At 47.9% G+C, this 15,239-nt stretch overlaps 11 protein-coding genes across 11 annotated transcripts; 6 read left to right on the top strand and 5 right to left on the bottom strand.

Annotated features, from left to right (window-relative positions):
* Window positions 1-46: 46 nt before the first annotated feature.
* OGAPHI_006973 (uncharacterized protein) lies at window positions 47-1,423 on the bottom strand (the record flags this gene model as incomplete). Its single annotated transcript, XM_046208317.1, has 1 exon — window positions 47-1,423. The coding sequence occupies one exon, from the start codon at window positions 1,421-1,423 to the stop codon at window positions 47-49; it is 1,377 nt and encodes a 458-aa protein (XP_046058090.1).
* On the top strand, window positions 197-1,412 carry OGAPHI_006974 (uncharacterized protein; the record flags this gene model as incomplete). Its single annotated transcript, XM_046208318.1, has 2 exons — window positions 197-607; window positions 918-1,412. 2 exons carry the CDS (start codon window positions 197-199, stop codon window positions 1,410-1,412), a joined length of 906 nt encoding a protein of 301 aa, XP_046058091.1.
* Window positions 1,424-1,556: 133 nt separating the features above from the next.
* OGAPHI_006972 (uncharacterized protein) lies at window positions 1,557-3,011 on the bottom strand (the record flags this gene model as incomplete). The annotated part of the gene is made up of 1 exon (XM_046208316.1): window positions 1,557-3,011. One exon carries the CDS (start codon window positions 3,009-3,011, stop codon window positions 1,557-1,559), a length of 1,455 nt encoding a protein of 484 aa, XP_046058089.1.
* OGAPHI_006971 (uncharacterized protein) lies at window positions 2,347-6,588 on the top strand (the record flags this gene model as incomplete). The annotated part of the gene is made up of 2 exons (XM_046208315.1): window positions 2,347-2,561; window positions 3,132-6,588. 2 exons carry the CDS (start codon window positions 2,347-2,349, stop codon window positions 6,586-6,588), a joined length of 3,672 nt encoding a protein of 1,223 aa, XP_046058088.1.
* Window positions 3,121-9,537, bottom strand: OGAPHI_006969 (uncharacterized protein; the record flags this gene model as incomplete). Its single annotated transcript, XM_046208312.1, has 1 exon — window positions 3,121-9,537. The coding sequence occupies one exon, from the start codon at window positions 9,535-9,537 to the stop codon at window positions 3,121-3,123; it is 6,417 nt and encodes a 2,138-aa protein (XP_046058086.1).
* OGAPHI_006970 (uncharacterized protein) lies at window positions 6,695-9,183 on the top strand (the record flags this gene model as incomplete). The annotated part of the gene is made up of 4 exons (XM_046208313.1): window positions 6,695-6,799; window positions 7,141-7,932; window positions 7,999-8,367; window positions 8,776-9,183. 4 exons carry the CDS (start codon window positions 6,695-6,697, stop codon window positions 9,181-9,183), a joined length of 1,674 nt encoding a protein of 557 aa, XP_046058087.1.
* A 311-nt stretch (window positions 9,538-9,848) lies between the features above and the next one.
* OGAPHI_006967 (uncharacterized protein) lies at window positions 9,849-11,543 on the bottom strand (the record flags this gene model as incomplete). Its single annotated transcript, XM_046208310.1, has 1 exon — window positions 9,849-11,543. The coding sequence occupies one exon, from the start codon at window positions 11,541-11,543 to the stop codon at window positions 9,849-9,851; it is 1,695 nt and encodes a 564-aa protein (XP_046058084.1).
* OGAPHI_006968 (uncharacterized protein) lies at window positions 10,299-10,631 on the top strand (the record flags this gene model as incomplete). Its single annotated transcript, XM_046208311.1, has 1 exon — window positions 10,299-10,631. One exon carries the CDS (start codon window positions 10,299-10,301, stop codon window positions 10,629-10,631), a length of 333 nt encoding a protein of 110 aa, XP_046058085.1.
* Window positions 11,544-11,631: 88 nt separating the features above from the next.
* OGAPHI_006966 (uncharacterized protein) lies at window positions 11,632-12,975 on the top strand (the record flags this gene model as incomplete). The annotated part of the gene is made up of 1 exon (XM_046208309.1): window positions 11,632-12,975. One exon carries the CDS (start codon window positions 11,632-11,634, stop codon window positions 12,973-12,975), a length of 1,344 nt encoding a protein of 447 aa, XP_046058083.1.
* On the bottom strand, window positions 12,303-13,990 carry OGAPHI_006965 (uncharacterized protein; the record flags this gene model as incomplete). The annotated part of the gene is made up of 3 exons (XM_046208308.1): window positions 12,303-12,563; window positions 13,077-13,626; window positions 13,773-13,990. 3 exons carry the CDS (start codon window positions 13,988-13,990, stop codon window positions 12,303-12,305), a joined length of 1,029 nt encoding a protein of 342 aa, XP_046058082.1.
* On the top strand, window positions 13,068-15,239 carry OGAPHI_006964 (uncharacterized protein; the record flags this gene model as incomplete). The annotated part of the gene is made up of 1 exon (XM_046208307.1): window positions 13,068-15,239. The coding sequence occupies one exon, from the start codon at window positions 13,068-13,070 to the stop codon at window positions 15,237-15,239; it is 2,172 nt and encodes a 723-aa protein (XP_046058081.1).

Here is a 15,239-nt window from a genome sequence, read left to right as displayed (position 1 = left end):
GAAAGAGCATTAATTACATTATTCATGAGAAAGGACTATAGACACACTATTCGAACACTTCTTGTCCTAATTTCAGTCCCAGGATATTTCTGACGTCGCTGGTAAATCGCAGACTGTTCAGCAACGGTAGCAGGTTCATTAATTCAGAGTCTTCAGGGTCGTTGATCCAACCTTCGATCATGATTCCGTTTTTCTTATGGAAGCTGTAACTGATAGGAGAGTTATCGATGATGATGACTTTACTGAGGTCGATTCCGGAAGCGCCTCTTGTCCTGCTGACCGAACGGTCTCGCACTGGAGCGATATTTTCACTGGAGTTGTTGGCTCCTGGAGGGTACGGAGAGGTGCTTGGAGTGGATGCGCGGTCTTTTTGCTGGCCGGTCAGCACACCCAGATCCTTGACGTATCCTCTTCCCTCTGTGAAGATACAGCTGTTGCGGTAGAATCGTTGACTGAACAGGTCCTTTTTTTGGGCAGGGTCACCTTTATCTTTGAGCATGACCTCCTGTTCGAGGTAATTGATCACCGGGTCGGCGTATTCTTTGATCGATGCAGTGAAGCAGACCAAATTGAACCAGTTGCGCACGATGGAAAGGAACTCGTCCACGTACGGGCGTTTATAGATGTGGTACAATGTTGCTAGTTGGTTATTAATTCTAATTTCGAGTGTTGTTCCCTTATTTTTGTTTAGTATCGAGGAATTGTGTCTGGAGAGAGAATGAATCAGGGTTTCATCAAGGTCCAGCACCAGTGTCTTTTGAGGCAGGTTTGGCGGATAGTTGATGTTGAAGTTGAAGAGTAATTTGGGGAAGATGAACTTCTTTTTCCGTGGGGTGCTTGTTCCACTTGTTTTTGCGTTCTTCTTCCTTCCGGAAGCCTGCGGAAGGGCCTGTGGGTTGACCATGTCACTTGACGAGGTCAAAGGGCCGGTTGGCGACTTGATTGGGTCCTCGCTCTTGTCGAGCTCGAACTCTATATCTTCTTCCACAATGGTTGTGATTTGGGTCTGTACCGGGTCCTCACGCGGTTTCTGGCGTTGTGGGACTTCGCTCTGCGTAACACGAGCCTCCACAGCCGGTTTGTCTATATTCTGTTGCACGGTGGGATCTGTGTGCCGTACGAGCCCTATTATTGCTCTCAGCGGATACGTCACCACCAGCAACACCCACACCGTTGGGTTGATCACCAGGTGTTTTGGGAAAAAGAACAGAATACTCACCAGCACCCCAAGAACAGACCGGTCGTCGTTCTCTTCCTCCTCGTCATACACAGGCTTGTCCTCCTCTGCGCTGGGCTCTGGCCGATCGAGCTGTCTGGTGACGATCTGCGAATCGTCCAAGTCGAGCGACGATTTGGGATCGTCTGCAGGTGCTGGATTGAACGCCTTTTCAACGGTGTTCGCCAGAAATTGAATAGAGTTCATATAAAGGAATAACCCAACAAAAATAAATATACGATTAAAAATATCTTCATATTTTAATGTTGTGAAAATAGGCGAGTAAATAAATAAACCGTTGAGCAGGCCAATTTTTTTTTTCCAATTGCACCAAGATCAGTCATTCTCGCCGAAATCCACGGCCTCTCACAGGCCTACCAGCACCGCCACGCACCCGTCCTCTACCACGGGAGCCGTTCGAACCAGAACCTTGTCTGCTTTTCTCGGTGTCCTCCTCTTGCTCAAGAAGCCGGTAGCGGAAATCGTAACCCTTGGAGTGACAGTCCATGCGCACTCGTCCATCGTCTATGTCCAAAGTCAACAGCCCGTAGCTCAGGTCGCACAGGTTGTAATGCCACGTGTTCTGGAAGGAAATATAGTATAGGTCGTTCAGTTGGCGGATAATGGTGTTGAGTTCGCGTTGTTTCGATTGCAACCCAAATGAGTCCATCTCTTCTGTGTTTGTTAGGTTCTGCGACAGCTGCAGCGGCAGGATGTCTTCGACGCCCTTGGTGGAGATTGGGATCTTGTCAAACACCTCGAGCGCGAGTTCCGTGCAGGCGATCATTAGCGGGTCGTTCAGTTTAAAGAGCAGCTTTTCGTACCGTTGGTGGATGTTCTTCCAAATCACCGCCAGCTTCGTCCGCGCCTCATTGAACTTGAGCTTGAAGCTCTCGAAGCTCGGGTTGATCGACAGCTCGTTGTACGAAGAGGTGTATTTGAAGTGTAGGGAATTGGAGATCGAGTAGTCCATCTTGAAGAAAATTAAAAGGTGTTCCAACAGTGGCTCTCTGGCCGGCGACTGGTGAGTCACAAAGATCTTGATGGCCTTGTTGTAAAACTCTGTGTTCTGTTCGCTGAATTCCGTCATTGTGTAAACCAGCCTGCCCAATTGTAGCAAGGTGATCCATATGTTTCCCGGGTCACCACTTATAGGAAGCAGCAGGTCGGAATTGTCCAGGTCCTCCAAAGTAGTGTCTTCCCCGACGATCTCGCTCAATTCCAGCGACGAGCCCTGGTGGAACAGCTTGTGGTACGATAACGACCCGCCGATCCCCGCCAACAGCACATGCTGGCCCTTGGGCGTAGTGATTCCAAACACATTGCCATCGTCGATCACGTGCAGGTTGGGAATCTTGTACACGCCGTACCGGAACTTATTGACAACGAGCGAATCCTCGCACATACCAAAGATCGTGTAAACGGGCACGTCCAGTGTGGCCTCGCCCCTTAAAAAGCGGCCAAGCTCGCTAATCTCCTGATTCTCCAGCAGAGACTTGAGGTTCTCTGTTTCGCTCGAAAGATGCTCCACGGAGTCCCCCGTCACCTTGGATAGTTTCGAGATGTCGAGGATCAGTTTTTCGGAGAGCAATGGCGAAAACTCGACAATGTGTCGTAGATAAGACTCATGGATCCTATTCACACTGCCTTCGTCTAGAAACCCAAAATTCCCCGTATGAACTATCACATCCGCACGATATTGCTGTGCCAACTGGTTGAACAGAGATAACTCGCCGCGGATATCCGCTACACAGATGATTTTCACCCCGTTCTTTTCGAATTGTCGGACATTCATGTTGGCAACACCAGAGGAGACAAAAAAATTAATTACAACTTTACGAAATTAACCTTCTAATACAATCGAATAAATATTACTGTAAATATAAATACTCCCCCACCCGGATTCAAACCTTAGAAGCAAGCTCCTCGAGCAGCTTGTAATTACGTTTTTGGATAGCACCGTTTCCAGGAAGACGGGTCTGGCCCATAAGGTATTGGTCAACCTCACGTGCACACTGTCTTCCTTCCTGGATACCCCAGACAACCAAAGACTGTCCTCTTCTACAGTCTCCAGCTGCAAACAGGTTTCCTTCACCATCAACACGGTATCCGTTAGGATCGGTCGTGGCAACGTTTCCACGTGCAGTACGGCTCACTTGCAAGTTATCGGCTTCTGGGCCAATGAATCCCATGGAAAGAAGAACAACTTCTGCAGCAAAGAACTCTTCAGATCCTGGAATCTCGGCCATCTGCCAAGCACCCGAGTCAGACCGTTTCCATTCGACTCTCACGGTCTTGATACCCTTGACGTTTCCGTCTTCATCACCAACAAACTCCTTGGACAAAATACAGTATTCTCTTGGATCCTTACCGTAGTGCTCCTTCACCTCAGTGTGACCGTAGTCGACTCTGAAGATTCTTGGCCATTGTGGCCATGGGTTGTCCTTGCCTCTCTCTTCACCAGGTGTAGGCAACAGCTCGAAGTTGGTCACAGACTTGGCTCCATGACGAGTGGCAGTTCCCAAACAGTCGTTACCGGTATCACCTCCACCAATAACAACAACGTTCTTGCCCTCGATCTTGGCTCTGATCTCCTCCAAGTTCTCCTCGAGCAATGCTTGTGTATTCGACTTGAGCAAAGTCATAGCAAAGTCGATGTTTTGGAACTCTCTTCCTGGAATCTTCAAGTCTCTTGGAATGGTCGATCCAACACACATCAAAACGGCGTCGTTTTCTCTTCTGAGTTCGTCGACAGTAACATCCTCTCCAATGGTGGTACCACAAACAAAGGTGATACCTTCAGCCTCCATCAGATCGGTTCTTCTCTTGACAATACCCTTGTCAAGCTTCATGTTTGGAATACCGTACATCAGCAATCCACCAGGACGGTCAGCTCTCTCGTAAACCGTGACAGAGTGCCCGGCCTTGTTCAGTTGATCAGCAGCTGCCAATCCGGAAGGTCCAGATCCAATAACAGCAACCTTCTTACCAGTTCTGACGGTAGGTGGCTCAGGCTTGATCCAACCTTGCTGGAATCCGTAGTCAATGATACCTGCCTCAATCGACTTGATACCAACTGGTGCATTACCAGAAACATTCACCACACAGGCACCCTCACAAGGAGCAGGACAGATCTTAGAAGTGAACTCTGGGAAGTTGTTGGTCATCAAAAGTCTCTGCAAAGCATCGTACCATCTGTCCTTAAACACAAGCTCGTTCCATTTAGGAATGACGTTCGAGATTGGACATCCGGTATCACTTTGACAGAATGGAACACCACAGTCAATACATCTGGCAGTTTGGTAGTGCAAGTCTTCCTTGGTCAATCTGCTAGAAAGCTCTTTCCAATCATTGGTTCTGGTCTTGGCAGGTCTGTATGGCTCGTGTCTTCTCTTGTACTTGACGAATCCACCGAGCTTGTCCAGCTTGACAGCCTTAGACTCTTCAGCCTTGATGTCAATGATGGTGTCCTCAAGATCCATGACCTTTGGCTCCTTTGCAGCGCTGGCAGCAGAGACACGCTTAGACTTTGGTCTAGAAAACTCACCGTTGGTGACATCAGCCTCTGGATCCTCCTTGATGGTGGAGAAGTAGGAAGAAGCTTCCTTTTCCTTGAGTTCCTCTTGCTTCTTAGCCTCAGCTTCCAAAACCTTCTTGTAGTCAACAGGCAGCACCTTGACGAATCTAGACAAGAATCTGTTGAAGTTATTCAGGATTCTGTCAGCAATCTCGGATCCAGTGTAGTGTCTGTGATCCTCGAGAAGACCTCTCAAGAAAGCAATTTCAGATGGGTCGGTAATCGATCCAAGCTCAACCATCTCCTTGTTGACCTTCTCTTCAAAGTCCTGAGCCATGTCCAAAACGTAAGCAATACCACCAGACATACCAGCAGCAAAATTACGTCCAACAGATCCAAGAACAACAACTCTTCCACCAGTCATGTACTCACATCCATGGTCACCAGTTCCTTCAACAATGGCGGTAGCACCAGAGTTTCTAACGGCGAATCTCTCGGCTGCAATACCTCTGAAGAAGGCGGTACCAGATGTAGCACCATACAAACAGGTGTTACCAATAATGATGTTCTCCTCAGCCTTGAACTTGGAGTCCTTAGGTGGATAGACAATCAGTCTTCCACCAGACAATCCCTTTCCGACGTAATCGTTACAGTCACCTTCAAGCTCCAAGCTGATACCAGAAGCAAGGAAGGCACCAAAGGATTGACCTGCAGATCCTCTAATATTCACATGAATAGTGTCATGAGGCAAGCTCTGTGGACCAAAACGTTTGGAGCATCTGTAAGAAAGAGTAGTACCGATAGATCTATCGGTGTTGATAGCCTCAGCCTCAATGGTGACAGGCAGACCCTTATCAAGAGTAACCTCGGCCTCATCGATAAGCTTGTTGTCCAATCTGACATGCAATCTGTGATCCTGTTTCTTGATACATCTGGTAGCAACACCTGGTCTGATGGTGTGGGCAGGAGTAAGAATTGGAGACAAGTCGATGTTGGCATTCTTGGTGGTTCTCAAATCATCTCTAACGTAAAGCTTTTCGGTTCTACCAACCATCTCGTCGATGGTTCTGAAACCAAGCTTGGCCATGATTCCTCTCAGCTCGTTAGAAACGTAGTAGAAGAAGTTGATAACGTGCTCAGGAGTTCCCTTGAATTGTTTTCTCAAAACAGGGTCTTGAGTAGCAATACCGACTGGACAAGTGTTTGTGTGACATTTTCTGTTGAAAACACATCCCATGGAGATCAATGGAGCGGTAGCGAAACCCCACTCTTCTGCACCAAGCAAACATGCAATAGCAATGTCTCTTCCGGTCTTGAGTTGACCATCGGTCTGAACAGTGACTCTTCCTCTCAAGTCGTTCAAAACAAGAGTTTGGTGAGTCTCAGCAAGACCAAGCTCCCATGGCAAACCAGCATACTTGATACCGGTCCATCTGGCAGCACCGGTACCACCATCGTGTCCAGAAATCAGAATGTGGTCTGCCTTGGCCTTAGCGACACCAGAAGCAATGATACCAACACCAACTTCAGAAACAAGCTTGACGGAAACTCTAGCTCTTGGATTAGCACACTTCAAGTCGTAAATGAGCTGCTTCAAATCCTCAATAGAATAAATATCGTGGTGAGGAGGTGGAGAAATCAACCCGACACCTGCGGTGGAGTGCCTGGTCTTGGCAATGTTGTTCGAAACCTTGTAACCTGGCAATTCACCACCTTCACCTGGCTTGGCACCTTGGGCCATCTTAATCTGCAACTCATCGGAGTCAGCAAGGTAATAAGAAGTAACACCAAATCTACCAGAGGCAACTTGCTTGATCGAAGATCTCATGGAGTCACCGTTCTCAGAACGTCTTGATCTCTCAACATCTTCTCCTCCTTCACCAGTGTTGGACTTACCTCCCAATCTGTTCATGGCAACGGCCAAAGTAGAGTGAGCTTCCATAGAAATAGAACCGTAAGACATGGCACCGGTACAGAATCTTCTCACAATCTCAGTCCAGGGCTCAACCTGGTCGATTGGAACTGGAGTAGAGTTGGAGAAGTCAAAGTCCAACAATCCCCTGAGAGTACAGTTCTTGATAGCTTCGTACTCTTTCTTGGAGTATGCGTCGTAAGCTTTCTCGTTCTTGTTTCTGACAGCATCCTGGATGTTGGCAATAGCAGTTGGCTCGTTCACGTGAGCATCACCACCGTCTCTCCAGTGATATTCACCAGACTCTGGCAATCCCTTAGGCAAAACAGTAGCTCTCGTTGGGAATCCCTTCTCGTGAAGAGAGAAAGCATCTTGGGCAATGTACTCAAAAGTAATTCCCTTAATTCTGGAAGCAGTACCAGCAAAACATCTGTCAATAACAGAGTTGTCCACACCCAGAGCTTCGAAAATCTGGGCACCCTTGTAAGAAGCTAGAGTCGAAATACCCATCTTGGACATGACCTTGAGCAAACCATCATCAATGGCATGCTTGTAGTTACCAAGAACTTGATCATCGGTCAAGTTACCGGCCAAAAGGCCTTCATTGTTCAATCTGACCAATGTGTCCATGGCGAGGTATGGGTTGATGGCATCAGCACCATAACCGACCAAACAACAGATGTGGTGAACTTCTCTAGCTTCAGCGGTTTCCAAGATCAAAGCAACCTTGGCACGTTGCTTTTGTCTCACAAGGTGGTGGTGAACAGCACCACAGGCAATCAAAGAGCTGACAGGAACCCTTTCGGCACTGGTGTTCTTGTCAGAAAGAATAATAATTTGGTGGTCGTCAACAATTGCCTGAGTAGCTTCTTGACAGATTCTGTCCAAGGCGTCGGTGTAACCAGTCAAACTTTCAGACTTGTCGAAGGTGATGTCGATGTTGGCAACAGACCATTTTGGATAAACCTTGTTGATCTCTTTCAATGCGGCAATTTCATTGTTCAAGAGAACTGGAGAAGGCATCAAAAGTCTATTACATTGCGATGCATTCATCTCCAGAAGGTTTCCTTGAGGACCAATGTAGCACTCAAGAGACATGACAATTCTCTCTCTGATAGGGTCGATAGGAGGATTTGTGACTTGAGCAAACAGCTGTCTGAAATAGTCGAACATCAGTCTTGGCTGTTCGGCAAGACAAGCAAGAGCGGCGTCGTTACCCATGGATCCAAGAGCCTCTTTACCAGCAGTTCCCATTGGTCCAAGCAGAGTAACAACTTGTTCTTGGGTGTAACCGAATGCGAGTAATTTTGGATCTTCCTGCACGTTCAAAGAAAGATCAACAGGGCTGCTGAGTTCAACGCTCTTGCCTTCAAGCTTGGTGAAGAGTTCCGGCATGGTGATCATGTTGGACAGAATCCATGCTTTGAAATCGAATCTGGCAGCAACTTGCTTCTTCAGTTCCTTATCGTCCACAATTCTTCCTTCCTTGGTGTCAACCAAAAGCATTCTTCCTGGTTGCAATCTGCCCTTCTCCACAATTTTGTTGGTCTCAATTGGGATCACACCGACTTCGGAAGCACAGATCATTCTGTTGTCATCGGTAACGTAATATCTACAAGGTCTGAGACCGTTTCTGTCGAGGTTTGCACCACAGAATCTTCCGTCAGCAAAGGTGAAAAGAGCTGGACCATCCCATGGCTCCATCAAGCAAGCAGCCCATTCGTAGAATGCTCTCTTTTTGGAGTCCATGTTTTCATTGTTCTGCCAAGCTTCTGGGACCAACAGCATAACAGCTTCTGGAAGGGATAGGATGCCGTTGATGACAAGCAACTCTAAGACGTTATCGAGAGCGGCCGAGTCGGACCCACCTTCCTCGATGATTGGGTACAATTTCTCCAGTTCTTCGCCGAACAGTTTGGATTGCATGACACCCTCTCTTGCTCTCATCCAGTTCTTGTTACCTCTCAAAGTGTTGATCTCACCATTGTGAGCAGCCCAACGAAGAGGCTGAGCTCTGTCCCACGAAGGGAAGGTGTTTGTGGAGAATCTGGAGTGAACTAAAGCAAAATGACATTCGTAGTCGGCGTTGACTAAGTCATGGTAATAAGAATAAACTTGGGCAGGAACTAGCTGACCTTTGTAAACGATGTTTTTGTTGGTCAAAGAACAAATGTAGAACCAGTTGTGGAGACCAATGGTGTGGGTGGATTGCTTTCTGAGGATGTAAAGCTTCTTTTCGAAAGTTTTCTCGAATTTGGACTCAAACTCTTCAGGGGTGTAAGCAGTTTTTGGCTTGTTACCTGGGCCGTAAACTTCCTCGAGAACCACAAGAGGCTGCAGAATGAGAGGTTCTCTGGAAGAGGCAGCAGGACCCAGAATGGAGGAGTCGACAGGAACGTTTCTCCAGCCAAGGACTCTAAGTCCCAAGCTCGAAGCGATGTTTTCGAAAGTGCTTTTGGATTTCTGGAAAACGGTCTCGTCTTTCTTGAAGAACAAGTTTCCGACAGCATATTGTCCACTAGGAGGAAGTTCAACTGAACAGTGGTACTCAAACTCTCTGGCCATGAATTTATGAGGAATGGAAGTCATAACACCCGCACCGTCTCCGTCACGAGCATCAGACCCCACAGCACCTCTATGGGTCATATTACACAAAAGGTATCTGGCATCGGAAATGATCTTATGGGATGGCTCACCTTTAATATGACAGGCAAAACCAACACCACAATTGTCTTTTTCGTAGGCTGGGTCATACAGTCCCTTAGAAGTTGGGATAGTGGAGGCCCAGGAGCTGTTTTCTGGAACCTCGTCATACTTGTACACTGAGTAAGCTTCTGGCACTTCGCCCTTGATAGGCTCGTACTCCAGATGCTGATCACTTTTAACAACCATGCTAAAGACAAGAAAATTTTAATTACGGGATCTATCTATGATTATAATCACACCCACCCGCACAGGGTAAAATTTTTCCCCCATTCTATTGCAGCGGATGACTCCGCTCTAACCCTCGCTAAGGGTGGGTTTCGCCGGCTTGAGTCGACAAAGATAGAAAGATAATGCATTTTGCAATCTCTGGCCAATCGCATCGGGTGCAAAATAATACGATTGTTTTCTTATGCAGCTTGGCGTATTTGGGAGGTAGTATCCGGAATGATGGTCTGAGGAGTGGATGGCACCTTGACACACACCAAACACCTTGCACCTCACTCATCGTCCTGGTCATCCTCGTCGTCGTCCTCGCCCCTCTCGGCCTCCATCACGCTTTCAGAGTACTTATCTGTGTATTTGCGTGCGATTCTCGAGGCGCGACCGGCATTCTTGGCCTCCTCTCTGGCACGTTTTTGTAAAGCGGCTAATTGCGGCTTAAAGGCGGTGCGAACGCTTCGGTTACTGAAACTGTCCCACATCTTCAAAGTGGAGCCCGAGCCACCAATTACGAGGTTTCCGGCAACTTCAATGTCGCGCGCAAAACTGGTGGTCAGCACCTTGCCGCAGTCGAAATCTCTGCTCAAAACCATCGACGGTCCGCTCGCTTGGTTCTGCTGGCTATCCAGCTTCCATAATTTCACTGTTTGCTCACCCATTGCACCTGTGACAAGCATATTGTTGATAAACTTGTTGGCCTCCAAAGTAGAGATACCAGAATCGTGTGCATGCAAAGTCCACAATGGCTTGGACTCCATCTTGGCATCAAAACAGTAAACGTTACCGACATCTGTTCCGGCAAAAAATCTGGTAGAATCAGAGCTCCATCTAACGCACTCCACTTCTTCGCCAGTACCAATGTTGTATCTTCTCGAAACGCTCTTCTCTTCAGCAACTCGCACGTCGTTCACGCAACAGGCGGAATCGTAACCACCTGTCAGCAGAATCGATCCGTTGCTGCTGTCGGTAACTTCATCAAGCCATTGCGAAGAAGAAACATGCTTTCCGCCGTGGAGAGAGTCCAACGACCGGGCAACCTGGCAGCTGGTCAAATCCCATAATTTCACAGTACCATCAGCGGACGAGGAAGCAAGAACGTTTCTGTACAATTGATTGTGTGCAAGAGAAAGAACAGCATCGGTGTGTCTATGAGCGTTGACCCTCTTCTTGCTCTTCTTTTTCGATTTCTTGGTCTGGGACTCCACCTCGCCCAGAATAGCATCTGGGAAAGCCTTGTCGATACTGTCCAAGTTCCAGATCTCGATCTGGGGCTCGAAAGTTCCAATAGCTGCAAAATTGGCGACATTGGTCTCGTCGTTGGCTCCATACGGCTTGAAACTCATCCACTCAACACAAAGCGGGAAAGATGGCAGCATCAGATCGTGGTGAATGTACAGATTGTTCTCTCTAATCATTCCGTTGGCGATATCAGCGTCCAATTTGTCTTCCTCCTCTTCGTCAGCTCCCGCAGGAGCTCCTGCTCCGTCGTCATAGATGTAGACATCCAGATAAGACACATCGTCCTCTGTACGGGTAGCAAGCACCATATTGTCGGTAGGATACACTTGGAGCTCTGCCTTTTCTTCGGCAACCTCTCTATCGGTTGGCAGCGTGATGTAATGCTCATCAGGTCCATCTTCACCCATCTCCTCGTCGTCGTTCTCCACCTTGATGTAGGATGCAGCAGTGTTTGAGAGACCAGGGAACATGGAGACCGGCTCACCGGTAACCTCGTCAACAGGCTCGTCGTCGTAGTGGTCGAAATCGTACTCTTTCAAGTCGTCATCGATCTCCAGCTGAGATCTGACAGCGTTGGAATCTGTATTTTCGACCTCGTCCAAATCTTCCTGGGCCTCTGCAATTTGCAAATTGGCCATTTCCTCAATCCGAGCCATTTCCTCATCGTTCAGCTCGTATTTCTCAGGAAATTCCGAGGCATAGCCACGGGGCACCCAGCTAGAAGCAGAAATCATTATAGTGAAATATTTTTTAAATTTTTTTCAAATTAGGTAATGTGTTACCCTGGCCTTTAAATTTCTTGAATATATTCTTTCATTCAAGATGGCTCCGCCAGATGAGAAGACCATTGAAAACTTGTTGAAGAAGCTCGCAATGGGCGAGGAGCTCACCGAGAAGCAGAGGAAGGACATGAAGGACTACAAGTTCTGGAAAACCCAGCCTGTTTCCAAGTTCGATGAAAAGATCGATAAAGAGGGACCCATCGACTCGCTTAAGACCCCGGCCGATATTCCAGACGAGCCAAGCGCCATGCTGAAGGATTTCGAGTGGGTGACGATCGATCTTGAAAAGGAGGACGAAATGAACCAGGTCCACCAGCTTCTACACGATCACTATGTCGAGGATCAGGACGCATCGTTCCGTTTCGCTTACACTGCGAATTTCTTCAAGTGGGCCCTGCAGCCTCCGGGATGGAAAAAAGAGTACTACGTGGGAGTTCGTGTCAAGGCCACCGGTAAGCTCGTGGCGTTTATCAGCGGTATTCCATCGTTGTTGCGCGTGAGAGAAAACAAGGTCCCTAGCGTCGAGATCAACTTTTTGTGCATCCACAAAAAACTGCGTTCCAAGAGACTTGCGCCCGTGTTGATCAGAGAAATTACCCGCCGAGTCAACAAGAACGATGTCTGGCAAGCACTGTTCACTTCTGGCGCCGTTTTGCCAACTCCCGTTTCCACTTGTAGATACACCCACCGTCCATTGAACTGGGAAAAGCTTTACGAGGTTGGTTTCTCGTCGTTGCCTGCAGGAGTGTCCAAGTCGCAGATGCTTGCCAAATACGTTTTGCCATCCGCAACCAAGACTCCAGGACTGAGAAAAATGGTTCCAGAAGATGCAGACCAGGTGCTGGATCTGTACGAAAAGTTCCAAAAAAGATACGATCTGGTGCTGGAGTTCACAAAGGAAGAGATTATCCACTGGTTGTACTGGTCTGATGAGCAAAACTCTTTGGAGGACCAAGATAAAGTGATTGTGACCTACGTTGTTGAAGAGGATGGTAAGATCACCGACTTCTTCTCGTTCTACATTCTCCCATTCACAACACTCACTAACTCCGAGACAGACCAATTGAATGTTGCATATTTGTTCTACTACGCGTCAAAAGTTGGTCTGGGCGACTCGGACGACACGAAGCTGGCCAAGCGGCTGAACTCGCTGATCGGCGACGCTCTTATCGTGGCCAAGAATATGAAGATGGACGTTTTCAATGCGCTCACTTCGCAGGACAACGTGCTGTTCCTCAAGGACCTCAAGTTCGGCAACGGAGACGCATTCCTCAACTTTTATCTGTTTAACTACAAGGCGTTCCCGATTAATGGTGGCATGGACAACGAGACCAAAGAGCTCGACCTGGTCAACAAGAGCGGCGTCGGTGTCGTCATGCTTTAGACGGTGCAGAGGTGTAGAGGAAGGAAAAATAACGTATAAAACTAAAGACGGAAAAAATTTAGATTACAAATCATTGAGCCACAGGAACCCCGATGGACTACGGGAGCATTGAGCGCGATTCCGTAGACGATCTCCGGGAGATCCCCAAGACGGTTCAGGAGGTCCTGAAGTTGGACTCCTGGACCAATGAGAAGGTTCATTACCTGACATTTCGGTATTTCTTGCTCAGCTTCTTGTTTGTGGTTCCTGGGGCCTTTGTTGATACCATGAATTCTTATAGAACGACCAGCGCTCCGTACAGCATTCTGTTTGTACAATTTTTGTGTGATCCGGCTGGACAGTGGCTGGCCAAGGTTCTTCCAAACAAGGTGGTTCGTATTGGCAGGTTTCGCTTTAATCTGAATCCTGGGCCCTGGTCGATCAAGGAGTCGGTTTTGGTGACCTTGACCGCCGCTTCTGGTGCCACGGGAAACCAGGGAACTGCCGGTCTGTCTTTGGCAGAAGTGTTTTACAACAGAAAGGTCGATCCAGTGGTGGCTCTGACGTTTATGTACTGCATTGTTTGGACTGGCTACTCTTTTGGAGCTATAGCAAGGAACTTCGTCTTGTATGATCCGCAGTTTGTGTGGCCCAAAGCTTTGATGCAGACAGCTCTATTCAAGGCGCAAGAACACTCGGACAGGCGCTCCAACTCGCAGATGCGCATGTTCACCATTGGCCTGGCCATTATGTTTGTGTGGCAGTTTTTCCCCGAGTTTGTGTTTCCACTGACCTCGTCGCTCGCGTTTCTGTGCTACATGGCCCCAAACAACCACGTGGTGAACTTCTGGGGCTCAGGACTTGGCGGACTCGGGTTCATGAACATCTCGTTGGACTGGAGCAACGTCTCGTCCTCGGTGATGCTTAGCCCATATTGGACCATCGTGGTGCAGTTTTGCGGGTTCGCCCTCATGTGCTGGGTGTTGCTGCCGTTTTTCAAATGGTACGACCATGGCAAGTTCTCTCTCGGACTCATGGATAATAAATTGCTTCTGGCAAACGGAACAGCGTACCCAACACTACAGCTAATGACTCCCGACTTGCAACTCAATGAAACAGCATACCATCTTTTAGGACCAGTTCATTTTGGCACACAGCGACTGGCAAACATCTTCTTCGACTACGCAGCATACATCAGTGCCATTGTCTGGATTGCCTGCTTTGGGATTGACGATCTCAGAAGCAGCTACCGAAGATTGCGTTGCAGATACACAAACCCAAGCCACATGCAACACACAGACAGAATCAACAAAATCTACGCCAAGCACGATGACGTGCCTAATAGTTGGTTTGGGATCTTGTTTCTAATTAGTTTTGTGCTTCTGTCCACGGTCCTCTTGGCTACCGACCAGCTGTTCATCCCATGGAAGACCTACATTGCTGCTTTGCTTCTTGGAGCAGTGATTGTCACTCCAATGGCTTATCTGTATGCGATATCAAATTTCCAGCTTGCGATCGGCACTGTCAATGAACTGCTGTATGGATTGATGATGCAAACTCCATTTTTCGCAGGATCCAATGGAAAACACCCCTGTGGAGCGTCCATTTACGGAGCGATCGCTGGTAACTGTTGGTATCGTGCCCAGTACATTCTCCAGGACCAGAAGATCGGCATGTACAACGACATTCCACCGAAACTGGTGTTCTTCTCCCAGATCTTTGGAGACCTGATAGGAGTCCCGATCAACTACATGTCTCTACGATGGGTCATCAACTCTAAATTCGATTATTTGAAAGGAGTGAAAGTCGACCCCATGAGACAATGGACAGGACAAGTATTGACCAACTATAACAGTAACGCAATCCAGTACGTGTTACTCGGGCCAAAACGAGTCTTTGAACATTATCCTCTGTTGCCGCTTGGATTTGTGGTCGGAGCGTTGGCTCCACTGTTAGTGTTCTGGATTTCCAAGTACGCCAACCCACAGTTGGCCCGGAAATTCAACGTCACAATTCTTTTTTCCACAATGTCGAAGTTCTACGGCAACATCAGTACCGGATACCTCACACAGTTCCTTGTGGGTACGTTCACCATGCACTATATGTACAATTACCGACACCAATGGTTCCAGAAGTACAATTATGTGCTTGCTGCGGCCTTCGACACAGGCTTCAACTTGGCCAATCTGGCCATTTTCTGTTTCTTTGGGTCCAAGAACTCATTCCAGTTCCCTGAATGGTGGGGGAACGATAGATCGCATTTGGAGAAATGCTACGCATTATAG

Source organism: Ogataea philodendri (genome assembly GCF_020536065.1).
Source record: "Ogataea philodendri strain CBS6075 chromosome Unknown scaffold8, whole genome shotgun sequence".
Taxonomy (NCBI): Eukaryota; Fungi; Ascomycota; class Pichiomycetes; order Pichiales; family Pichiaceae; genus Ogataea; species Ogataea philodendri.
The sequence above is the reverse complement of the archived record's forward strand: the minus strand, read 5'-3'. Positions and strand labels throughout refer to the sequence as shown.